Raw genomic sequence first — 13,425 nt, forward strand, 5'->3', positions numbered from 1 at the left:
AAATGAATTACTAAATGACATCTCCTATGTTCTCCTATGTTCAATGGCTTCTTTTATTTATTGATTGAATTCAGAGTGAGGCAGATCTTTATTGCATCTTTATTCCCAGGTCAACTACACTAAAGACTGAGCCTCCCTCCACCACTCTGCACCAATTTAATTGGGTACAAAGTATGTCTGTGGTTGCTGGGTTTGGAGTCACAACACCATACAGACTGGATTCCCTCCTTTTCACCAGCTGTCAATCTGGAACACTCTTTCAAAGAGTCATATAACACTACAGCACAGAAACAATGGACCCAGCATCGATCCTTGCAGCACACCACTAGTCACAGCCACGAGGAAATCTGCAGATGCTGGAAATTCAAGCAACACACACAAAATGCTCATGGAACGCAGCAGGCCAGGCAGCATCTATTGGAAGAAGCACTGTCGACATTTTGGGCCGAGACCCTTCATCAGGACTAGTCACAGCCCTCCAGTCAGAGAGAAAACCATGTACTACCACTCCCTGGCTTATCCCACTAATCCAATTTACTACCCTATCTTGAACGCCAAGTGACAAAATTTCCTGGACTAGCCTTCCATGTTGAACTTTGTCAAAGGCCTTGCTAATGACCACGTAGGCAACATTCACTGCCTTGCCTTCATCAACTTTCTCAAAAAATTCTACAAGATTGGTTGGTCGTGACCTGCCAAACACAAATCCATGTTGACTATCCCTTCGTTCTTTGTACTTCTCAAACAGAACTGTTGAGTGGAGGTGTCTAAATGAGAATGTAAAGGGGGGAGGACAAATAGGTGGAAGAGGTAAAAGGTTGAAGAACAAGGTATCGGAGAGGCGAGGTGGAGGGGAACCAGAGGGAGGTGATGGGCAGATGAGAAAGGCCCTTCAATCTTGTCCTGGGCAGATGGTCAACACTTACAGCACTACATGAAACATACCATAGACATAGGAGTAGAATTAAGCCATTCAGCCCATTGAGACTGGACCAGCATTCCATCACAGCTGATTTATTATCCCTTTCAACCTTATTCTCCTGACTTCTTCCCGTAAACTTTGATGCCCTTACTTATCAAGAACTTATCAACCTCTGTTTTAAATATTCTCAATGACTTGGCTTCTACAGCCACCTATGACAACGAATCTGACAGATTCACCACCCTCTGTCCAAATAAATTCCTCCTCATCACTATAGCAAAGGGACATCTTTCTATTCTGAGTCTATGCCCTCTGGTCCTAGTGACTGCCCCACTATAGGAAACATCCTCTCCACATCCACTCTATCTGTGTCCTCTGGTCCTAGTGACTGCCCCACTATAGGAAACATCCTCTCCACATCCACTCTATCTGTGTCCTCTGGTCCTAGTGACTGTCCCACTATAGGAAACATCCTCTCCACATCCACTCTATCTGTGTCCTCTGGTCCTAGTGACTGCCCCACTATAGGAAACATCCTCTCCACATCCACTCCCTCTAGGCCTTTCGATAGGTTTCAATGAGATCCCCCTTTATTCTTCTAAACTCCAGTGAGTACATATCCAGAGGCAGCAAATGTCCTTCCATGTATCATCCCTTTCATTCACAGGATTATTCTCGTGAACCTTCTCTGAACCCTTTCCAATACCAATATATCCTTTCTTAGATAAGGGACCCAAACCTGCTCACAGCATTCTGAATGCGGTCTGTTCAATGTCTGATAAAGCCTCAAGATCACATCCTTTGGTCCCCATACATGACTCCCACATGTGATGTTCCTTATGGTAGAAACTGTAACACTGTAAGAAGGGTGACCTGTTTTGATACAAAACAACAGGTTGCCTGGACACTGTCTGAGATGTATCCGATGGAACCAACAAGGTCAATGCTGCTGTGTATTCACCCACTATGGTATAATCTCATTTGCTTGGCTTTTCAATCCTGTCTATTGTAATATTCAGAGTGAAGTTTACACTGCAGATAATGAAGCACATATCTACTAATCAGGGCTAACACTGTCAGATTATGCATTCCCTGTGATGGTCCATGCAGTGGGGAACTGAGGCATGTGGGAAATTTTGAAGTCGCTACTGTTAGGACCATGGAAGAACTTGCTGTCACACATGAACATTGAAACATGCTTAATTTGTATTAGTGATTAACACAGTACTAAAATGGTGTGGGGGCAGCCCACCTGTGTCGCCATGCTACTGGTGCCAACATAACATGTCCACAACTCAATAACCATAACCTGTACATCTTTGGAATGTGGGAGGAAACTGAAGAACCTGGAGGAAACCCGTGTGGTCACAGGGAGAAAGTACAAGCTCTTTGCAGACGGAAACAGGAATCAAACCCTGATCTGGCAGTGTCTGCTGGCACTGAAAAGTGATTGTGATAACCGCTATGCCATCATGCCATCAGAGCTCACTTATAGCACACTTTCTCTCTCCACACTTCCAAGAGGACCACAACTTTGTCATAAGGTTTGGAGGCTTGCGTACCTCAATGATCCAGACAGTAATGTTGGCTGGAGTTAGGGCTCTTGGTAGAGTCACCAAACAGGTCAAAGGGTAGAGGCTAGACTAAGAAGTGGTCCACCAGTCCTCCAGGTTCGGGGGTTCAGTTCAGGGCTAACAACCTGTCTGGTGAAACAAAATTGCTACAGAAACAACAATGAAGAATCCTATAGCTGTGTGCGATGGTATTCCTGGGATTTGCATGACTGACAATAGTGAATACCGAAAGGAAGTTACTGGCATGATGAAGGAAGCCTGAAGCAAAGACAACTTGGTTCCATACTGTAGAGGCAGAAATGAGGACCTCGAACCACACCTGAGGCACAATAGAGAAGATAGCTATAGATAGACAGAGATGGAGGACCTTCACTGCTGCCCTAAATGCCAGCAGTGTAACAGGCATTTCATGATGATGTGATTCTCTCTCCACAGATGCTGTCTGATTTGTTGAGCCTTTCCAGTGTTCATTTTTATTTCAAACACCCAGTAATTGCAGCATTCTATATTTAACATTTCCATCGCTGATTTCCCTCGCTCCTTTTCTCTCTCTGTTTACACATCTTTAACAAGCTTTCACCACCCACTCCCAACCAACACCAATGTGCGTCACTCACATTTTCTTGGTCTCCACTCTACCTCAAACACTCCCTTTGTTCTCGCTACCTCCACCCCTTCTCTGCAACAACATTTTGTCCATTTGCTTACTCTTCCAGGCTCTGATGAAAAGGTCTGAAACATTAACCATTTCTGTCTCTACAGGTCCTGCCTAATATGCTCAGTGTTTCCAACACATTCAGTTTTAATTTCAGATTTCTATCATCTACAGCTTTTTTTGCTTTTCAACCAGTGAGTCTTCTGGGGCAGTCAAAGCCAGATGTCTGCAGGCCTGAGGCAGGAGTTCTGTCCTGGCGTTAAAGCTCTGTATCTGTGTGTGGGTGACAGGGAGGGATGCAGCTTGTTTCTGTGGTGGTTGTTTGTTATTCTGCTGATCACTGTGGGGATACCACACTGGCATCGAAACGTGTGGCAACTTTTGTGAGCTGATCCACAGTATTTCCTTGCTTTTATATTCTATTCCCTTGAAATAAATGCCAACAATGCATGTGCCTTCTTTACCATAGACTCAGCCTGTAAATTAACCTTCTGGGAGTCTTGCACAAAGACTTCAAAGTCCCTCTGCACATCCGATGTTTGAAACTTCTTCCCATTTAGAATGCACTATTGTTCCTTGTACAAAAATGCATTATCATACATTTCCCAATACTGTATTCCATCTGCCACATTTTTGTCCATGACACAGTTGTAATGGGGGTTAAAATTAGAATTGTGTCATTACTCTTATTACATGCCTTTTCCAGCTCCCTTTGCAATCTCAATCCCACAGCTTGGCTACTATTTGGAGGCCTATATATGATTCCATAATGGTTTTTTTACCCTTGCAATTTCTTACCTCTACCCACAAATGACCGTATGTCATCTCTTTCTAAGATGTAATTCCATCTATTACCAACAGAGCCACACCATTGCCTATGCCTTCCTGCCTGTCCTTTCAATACAAAGTATATCCTTTGATGTTAAGCTCCCAACTATGACCTTCTTTCAGCCACAAAATGTCATACCGGCCAATCTCTAATTGCACCACTGATCCATGAGGGATCAGGGACAGGGATGTGGGTCAGGCAAGGGTTCAAGGGATGTGGAAGAATTAGAGGGCAGGCTGGAGTCCAGATAGAAGCACTCCATGATCAAAGATCAGTCATACCTGAGGTCAGAGATCGAGTTGGCAGGCACTGAGGACAAACACCAACGATTGTAGTTAATGATCGAGGTTGGCGGACCCCATTAAAAAGGGCCATTGTCCCAGCCAGGTCAGCAGATCCCATGGATGAGCAGTGCTGAGCCCCCTCCCCCCTCCCAGGTCGGCAGGAATCATGGATGAGGGCTGGTGACCACCCCCTCCCTTCCCCAGACTGGGAGACCTGGTGGATGAGGGGTGTTAATCCATCCAGGTTGGCAGATCCCATGGATGAGGGCTGTTGACCTCCACCCAGGGTTTGTTAGTTTGTATGGACAGGAGGCACAAAGGCCACTGTTGTGTCCTGTGTTCTATGTTCTAAGCAACGGACAGAGCAACACAGCATCTATAACATAAAAGACCAAAGTATCCACAAGAGATAACTATCTGGCACAAACGCTCATGCACAGTCATACCTGCAGATACCCCATTACATGCATACCCCAAACAAAACACCGACACGTGTCGTCAGTGTCCAGAGTCACTTCTCTCCTACACTCTGAAGGCATTACATTGCAAAATGTGTGTCCCAGACCGTATCGGGCACTTACTTCTTATAGCCAGATACTAGCTCCAGGTAGTTGGTTGGGGTGACGTAGTTGTGTCTCCGCAATTCCAGCAACATCTTTTGGGAGTACATGCTGACCGAGCGATGCATCATGACGAAGATGTGTGCCAGGTTACTGCGGAGCTGGAGAGGCAGAGGGAAGCACTGACCATGAGCATGAGGGCAAAGACATGTCTACTCCCTGTTCTCTTTCTTTTTCCAAATCCCCACTGTGTCATAGTGAAGAGTTACTCTATAGAGTTGCACGAGATGATGACAGGCATAGATAGAGTGGATAATCAGAAACTTTTTCTCAGGGTGGAAATGGCTAATATGAGGGGGAACGCATTAATTTTAAGGTGATTGGAGGAAAGTACACAAGAGTGGTGGATGCTTGGAATGCTCTGACCAGTAATGGTTAGATTGACTTTGGAGTAGGTTAAAGACAGTTTACAAGAGGTTTGAGACAGTTTGCCCAACATTTGAGCGGGTGGAAGTTCAGAGTGCTATATTCCACTGAGGAAAATCCGCATCGGAGATGGTTGATGGTGAATTCAAGCCGTACCAAAAGAGTGAAGTTTACAATGAGTTGCAGAAGTTCTGGTCTGGAAACTGGAGGAAAAGGCATTCAAAGGATAAGGAATATTACAGCAAGTACAGCAAGTACATGCCCTATAGCCCATGATGTGTGAACTTATTAACTAAGATCAATCTAACCCTTCTCTCCCACATAGCCCTCCATTATTCTATCATCCACGTACCTAAGAGCCTCTTAAATGTTCCTAATGTATCTGCTGCTACACCTGGCAACACGTTCACCACCTACCACCCTCTGCAAAAACGTGTCTGCCCATCTCCCTATACTTCCCCCAATCACTTCAAAATTATGCCCATCCACTAAGAGCCATCAGTAAGGGTGTAGATAGGTTCCAGAGCTGCCCCTGGCCTGACACAGTGCTCAGAACAACTCCCCCCCCCCCCCCACTGTATGGGGCCCAAGAGCCCAGTTACCTCTTCAGATCCTCCGACATCCACCTTCATCAGACACCGTTCAGCCACTTCAAGTAAGGCATCCTGTGGCCACTCCGAGAACCAATCGATGGTGGTACAGTTCACCAACGCTGGGTACTGGCGCATGCGGTTCCTTCAAAATAGTTCAGGGGAAAACAATATGCTCTTGGATCAATCAAAATCTGGACTGTCAATAAAATTCACAAGATTCTATTGAAGCAGTGTTAACATTCCTCTTCTCAAAACAACTTACAGAGCCTAAAAAAAGTATCACCCCCCCCCCTTGGAAGTTTTCAATGTTTTATTGTTTTACAACGTGGAATCATCATGGATTAAATTTGGCTTTTTTGACACTGATCTACAGAAAAAAAAAATTTGTGTCAAAGTGAAAACAGATATTTACAAAGTGATCTAAATTAGTTACAAATATAAAACACAAAATAATTGATTGCTTAAGTATTCACCCCCATTAACATGACACACCAGATCATCACTGGTGTAGCCAATCAATTTTAGAAGTCACATAATTAGTTAGATGGAAATCTGATTTTGGAGGCCTGTGTGCAGGCAGTCAGTGTTTCAACTGACTGTAATAAAAATACACCTGTATCTGGAAGGTCCAACTGCTGGTGAGTCAGTATCCTGGCAAAAACTACACCATGAAGACAAAAGAACACTCCAAGCAACTCTGAAAAAGGTTTTTGAAAAGAACAAGTCAGGAGATGGATACAAGAAAATTTCTGAGTACAGTTAAGTCAATCATCAAGAAATGGAAAGAATATGGCACAGCTGTAAGTCTGCCTGGAGCAGGCCGTCAAAAACAGTGACTGTGCAAGAAGTGAGGGAGGCCACCAAGAGACCTATGACAACTCTGGAGGGGTTACAAGCTTCAGTGGCTGAGATGGGAGAGACTGCACGTACAACTGTTGCCCGGGTACTTCACCAGTTGCATCTTTATGGGAGAATAGCAAAAAGAAAGCCACTGTTGGGGAAAAAAACTCACATGAAATCTCAGCTAGAGTTTCCTAGAAGGCAAGTGGGAGACTCTGAAGTCAGCTGGAAGAAGGTTCTATGGTCTGATGAGATCAAAATTGAGTTTTTTGCCCATCAGACTAAATGCTATGTTGGGTGTAAGCCAAACACCACACATCATCAAAAACACACCATCCCTATGGTGAAGCATGGTGGTGGCTGCATCATTCTGTGGGGATGCTTCACTGCAGCAGGCCCTGGAAGGCTTATGAAGATAGAGCATAAAATGAATGCAGCAAAATGCAAGGAAATCCTAGAGCAAAACCTGATGTAGTCTTCAAGAAAACTGTGACTTGGGAGAAGATTTGTTTTCCAGCAAGACAATGACCCCAAGCATAAAGTCAAAGCTACACAGGAATGATTTAAAAACAACAAAGTTAATGTCCTGAAGTGGCCAAGTCAGAGTCCAGACCTCAATGAAAATGTGGCTGGACTTGAAAAGGGCTGTTCACTCACAAAAGATTTCAGTGAATTGAATTGAATTGATTTCTTACATCTTTCACATACATGAGGAGTAAAAATCTTTATGTTACGTCTCCGTTCTAAATGTGCAATATGCAATCATAGTAATTTATAATAATTTATAAAAATAGAACAGTCAAAGCAACATAGAAAAACACTCAAATCAGAGTGAATTAATCAGTCTGATGGCCCGGTGGAAGAAGCTGTCCCGGAGTTTGTTGGTCCTAGCTTTTATGCCGCGGTACCGATTCCCATACGGTAACAGCAGGAATAGATTGTGGTTGGCGTGACTTGAGTCCCCCAATGATCTTTCAGGCCCTTATTCCACACTGGTCTTTGTAAATGTTCTGAATCATGGTAAGTTCACAACTGCAGGTGCGCTGGGCTGTCAGCACCACTCTCTGTAGAATCCTGCGATTAATGGAGGTACGGTTCCTATACCAGGCAGTGATGCAGCTAGTCAGGATGCTCTCAATTGTGCCCCTGTAAAATGTTCTTAGTATTTTGGGGCCCATACCAAACTTCCTCAACCGTCTGTGGTGAAAGAAGCGCTGTTGTGCCTTTTTCACCACACAGCTGGTGTGTACAGACCACGAGGTCCTCGGTGATGTGGATGCTGAAGAAATTGAAGCTGTTTACCCTCGCAACCCCAGATCCATTGATGTCAATACAGGTTAGCCCAACTCCATTTCTCCTCTAATCCACAACCAGCTCCTTTGTCTATGCAACATTGAGGGAGATTGTTTTCTTGACCCCACTGTGTCAGAGAGATGTAGGCCACCTCGTTGTTGTTTGAGAATAAGCCAATCAATGTAGTGTCATCGGCAAATTTAATTAGCAGATTAGAGCTGTGGGTGGCGACAATGTCATGGGTATACAGGGAGAAAAGGAGGGGACTTAGTACACAGCCCTGAGGGGCACCTGTGTTGAGGGTCAGAGGGGCAGAGGTGAGGGAGCCCACTTTTACCACCTGCTGGTGATCTGACAAGAAGTCCGGGATCCAGCTGCACAAGGCAGGGTCAGACCAAGGTCTCTGAGCTTCCTGTCGAGCCTGGATGGAACTATGGTGTTGAATGCTGAACTGTAGTCCAAGAACAGCAATCTCACACAAGCATCCTTCTCCAGATGTGTAAGAACAGTATGTAGAGCAGTGGCTATTGTGTCATCTGTCGATCGGTTGTGTCAGTAGGTGAATTGTTGGGGGTCCATTTTGGGTGGTAACAAGCTGCAGATATAGTTCTTGACCAGCCTCTCAAAGTATTTGCTTTTTTTTCGAGGTGAGTGCGACAGGACACCAGTCATTCAGGCATGTTACCTTGGTCTTCTTTGGTACAGGGACAGTGGTGGATAATTTGAAGCAGGATACTCTACACTGGGAGAGGGAGAGAGAGCAGGAAGACACACTACACTGCAAGGCTGTAATTACTGCCAAAGGTGCCTCTACTAAATACTGGCTTGAAGAGGGTGAATAATTATGCAATGAATTACTTTGTGTTTAATAACTGTAATAAATTTAGTCCAGTTTGTAGAGATATATTTTCACTTTGACACAAAAGAGTTTTTTCTGTTGATCTGTGTCAAAAAAGCCAAATTAAAACCACTGTGATTCAGTGTTGTAAAACAATAAAACATGAAAACCTCTGGGGGGGGGGGGGGATACTTTTTATAGACTCTGTAAATGGGAATCTCGGGACACAACTTTGACCAACACTGTGAAACAAGTCATATTTATTCATTGATTTACAAGGGATGGAATAGGAAAAGATCTATAAAAGTCTTAGGAGAGATCTACGACAGGCAACTGTGCCTAACATCATATAGAGCAGTTGTTCCCACTATTATGGTAGTCCACCATCACCCACTTGGATCCCACGCAGTCTTACTTCCCAGACCAGCTCGCCACGAGGGACCTGGTCAAAGGCCTTGTTAACTCTATGTACACTATATGAGTTACATCTATATGATGTTTATCTATATGGTCTATATGAGTTTGAGTAATATTATAGCTTCAGCTATAAGATTGGGGTTTGATTCCTACTGCTGTCTGATAGGTGTTTGCATGTTCTCCCCGTGACCACGTGAGTCTCCTCCCACATTCCTGGTTAGGGTTAATAAGTTGTAAGCATGCTATGATGGCACCAGAAGTGTGGCAGCACTTGGCCCAACACAATTCCTGTTGATTTGATTCAAATGACACATTTTCCATGTTTTGTGTACATGTGACAAATAAAGCTAATCTTTAACAACCCCTTCACTCAGCATTAAATATCGTCTGTGACTTGCTGACACAGTGGCCATCATTTCCTGACCATTGGGAACTACAGCCAGAGAACGGAGAACATTGGATGGACCTTAATACATCACTCACAGAATATTACTGCAGCTGACTGGTTTGGAGCAGGAGGAACCTAGGGCAGGTAATCAGTTGTAAAGGGTGCTGGCAAAAGGCTTCACGAGCTACACGAAGACAGTTCAGCCCTGTGTTATACAACTGCAGTAGGCAGCATCTTAAGATGCTTCTTGCAATCTGGGTGACTCCGTCTGTAGCAAGTGCTACCAGCCCAGATTCAGATTTATTTACCACATGTACATCAAAACATACAATGAAATATGTTTCAACAAAAATCACACATTTTCATGCCAACAAAGCAGAACTATAATGCTTGGCACAACAACACAGAACACAACAAAGTATGCCCATTTCCTCGCTCCACTCGCGCACACACACAGGTTCTGGGCCTCCAGGCTTCGGCCATCGGCTGCAACTATCACACTGCTGATTGACCTTTGGGCCTTAATCTTCGGGATCAATCCCAGGACTAGATGATGGCAGAACCCTGTAGCTCAAATTCCAAGGATGCCGACTGACTGGCCCTCATGCATCCAGCTCACACGGACGTGCACATGGGCAGTCCAAAACCAAGGATGATCCTTGACCAGCTTGAGGACCAGGGCTCAGGCACTGTGCTTTACCAGTAAGGCTGAGAGTTATACAGATAACATGGTTTAATGGTGGCATTCTGCTGCCATTACAGAGGCAGTATAAACTCAGCACAGGCAGGTTATCAGTAAAGTGAGAAATGAAGGCTAGTGTGTTACTGTAATGGTGAAGAGCAGGGACAACAAGTCAAAGGATCCCTGATTGTTAGCACATATCACAGGGTGAGTAACAGAAACTTATGACAGATATAGAGAACTGGAATTGTTTTATTGTCACATGCACCAAGATCCAGTGAAGAACTTGCCTTGCGTAATGCTCATGCAGATCAAATCATTCCACAGTGCACTGAGGTAGAACAATAGAATGCAGGATGAAGTGTAACAGTGACACAGAAAGTGCAGTGCAGGTGGACAGGAAGGTGAAAGATCATAATGAGGTAGATCTTATTGTACAAGAAGGTCTGTTCAAGGTGACAGCAGGGTAGAAGCTGTCCTTGAACCCAGTGGTTGTGCTTTCAGGCTTCAGTATCTTCTGCCCAATGGAAGGGTGCGGGGTGGGGAGAAGAGAGATTGGCCGGGTGGGTGGGGACTTCCATTATGTTGGCTGCTTTACTGAGGTAGCAAGAAGTGTAGAAGAGTCCATGGAGGGGAGGCTGGTTTCCGTAATATACTGAGCTGTGTCCACAACTCTCTGCAGTTTCTTGTAGTCACAGGCAGAGCAGTTGCTGTACCAATGTGATGTATCCAGATGGCATACTTTTTATGGTGCATTGATAAAAACTGTTTGTTATTGTACCTGCACAAAGCATTTCCTATGGCAGCTCATTCCACATAGATATCACTCTCTGGGTGAAAAATTTGCCGCTCAAGTTCCCACTAAATCTTTCCCCTCACACCTTAAACTAATACTCTCCAGTCTTGTTTCCCCAACTCTGGAAAAACACTTGAGTGTGTTCACCCTGGAGGAATTAACAATCAGAGTGCATGAGTTTAAGGAAGATATGGATAGATCTGAAGGAATTCGCCCAGGAGTGATTAACCCCCTGGAACTCATGGAGGGTGATGGAAATATTTTAGAAATATCTACTGAGGCATTATTAAAATATTATTAGGAGAGTTGCTACAGATAGAGACTCGGTGAGGGGAAGGTTGGATGAACTGTGATATCTGATTTGGAAAGCGAATGGGAGTAAAGCAGGCAGGAATAACTTCACGGATGCCGAGTTCCTCCAGTCTGTTGTAAGGAATAACTTCATGCTGTGAGCTTATTAGAAACAGATCATGAAAAAAAAACAGTCCCAGGATTTGAATTATAAGTCCATTGTTGATGCGGAACGGAAGTCCTCAGTATTGTAACATGACATCATCACACAGGATTCTCTACAGACTGGCCCTGAGAAAAGTATAGACCCCACCACTAGGCCTCACCTGAAGGGGTCTCCAACAGGACTCATGCACAACACCACATGCAGATTGCTTTGTACTCTTTCCAGGAAGAAATTAAAGATTCCTTCATTTGTTTCAGGAACAGATTCAGTTTTAGCTTCATTTAGAAGAGCATTTTTGATCTAGAGGTGCAGAAAAGTATTAATAACCACATTAAGCTAGAGGTTAAAATACAGATATGAAATAAAATGTGCACCAATACATAAATACCAGCGTAAACAGCATTATATAAAGTCCTTACAGTGCAGTGCGATGATGAGGATGGGGGGGGGGGGGGAGGGGGTTAACCAGTATGGTTGATCAGATTAACTGTCTGAGGGAAGTAACTTTTAGGATAGCATGAAGCCTTTGTTTTGTTTGTTTTAATAACCCTATAGTATTTTGGAAACGTATATAGTATTTTGAAGAAGGCAGATTTCAGGGTGGGTGGTGTTTGCAATGACTTTTCCTGCCCACTTCTCTTCCTGGACATGTACAAGTCCTGCAGGGATGGGAGACTGCAGCCAATGACCTTCCCTATGGACCTGACAGTTCACTATAGATCTGTAATTTTGTGAAAGAGTGCTGCACAAAACCAAAGAGCAATTGCTCATGTGAGGATGCTCTCTATGATGGCAGAGTACAAGTAATTTTTATCAGCCACCATAAGATGTAATGTTAAAATTGTACAAGGCATTGGTGAGGCTAAATTTGGAGTATTGTGTACAGTTCTGGTCACCAAATTATAGGAAAGATGTCAATAAAATAGAGAGAGTACAAAGGAGATTTACTAGAATGTTACCTGGGTTTCAGAACCCAAGTTACAGAGAAAGGTTGAACAAGTTAGGTCTTTATTCTTTGGAGCGTAGAAGGTTGAGGGGGGACTTGATAGAGGTATTTAAAATTATGAAGGAGATAGACAGAGTTGACGTTGATAGGCTTTTTCCATTGAGAGTAGGGGAGATTCAAACAAGAGAACTTGAGTTGAGAGTTAGGGGGCAAAAGTTTAGGGGTAACAAGAGGGGGAACTTCTTTACTCAGAGAGTGGTAGCTGTGTGGAACGAGCTTCCAGTAGAAGTGGTAGAGGCAGGTTCAGTATTGTCATTTAAAGGAAAGGAATGGAGGGTTATGGGCTGAGTGCAGGTCGGTGGGACTAGGTGAGACTAAGCATTCGGCACGGACTAGAAAGGCCGAGATAGCCTGTTTCCGTGCTGTAATTGTTATATGGTTATATTAATATATCCTAATGAGATCCCGTGACAGTGATGCCCAGGAACCTGAATGTTAAAATGGTGCTAACTGTAGTTGTTGAAGATGAATGAAAAGACTACATTTGGAGTATTGGGCACAGTTTTGATCTGCTTACCTAAAGGAGGCACTTGCATTGAGGAATAGCACTGCAGGTTCAGCAGAGTGACTCCTGGGACAGAAGGTTTAGGTAAACTAGGCCTGCAATCTCTGGACTTTACAAGAATACAAGGGAATCTCAGTGAATCCATCAATACTCTGAAAGAGTAGATGTGGGTCAAATTTTCCCCAGGACTGTATGTGCAATTGCTTATAGTTTCAGCATGTGCAACAGATGATCAAGATTGAGCTAAGAAACATATTCTCCCAGAGGGTGGTCAACCTGTGGAATTCTTTACCACTGAGGTCTGGAGAGACAACATTCCTGGAGACATTTGAAAGGCATCAAGGAAGGTGGGGCCAGAGG

The 13,425-nt window shown here is 44.0% G+C and overlaps 1 protein-coding gene across 1 annotated transcript in view; it reads right to left on the reverse strand.

The window, feature by feature from the left end:
• The window catches only part of dnah2 (dynein, axonemal, heavy chain 2), a 497,351-nt gene that overhangs the window by 112,717 nt on the left and 371,209 nt on the right, over positions 1 to 13,425 (reverse strand). The window contains exons 58-60 of the mRNA XM_073049044.1: positions 11,715 to 11,854; positions 5,853 to 5,985; positions 4,846 to 4,985 (exon numbers count right to left, since the gene is read on the reverse strand). Of these exons, the coding sequence (XP_072905145.1) occupies positions 4,846 to 4,985; positions 5,853 to 5,985; positions 11,715 to 11,854 (413 nt within the window). The remainder of the gene's footprint in view (positions 1 to 4,845; positions 4,986 to 5,852; positions 5,986 to 11,714; positions 11,855 to 13,425) is intronic.

Source organism: Hemitrygon akajei, chromosome 6 (assembly GCF_048418815.1).
Source record: "Hemitrygon akajei chromosome 6, sHemAka1.3, whole genome shotgun sequence".
Taxonomy (NCBI): domain Eukaryota; kingdom Metazoa; phylum Chordata; class Chondrichthyes; order Myliobatiformes; family Dasyatidae; genus Hemitrygon; species Hemitrygon akajei.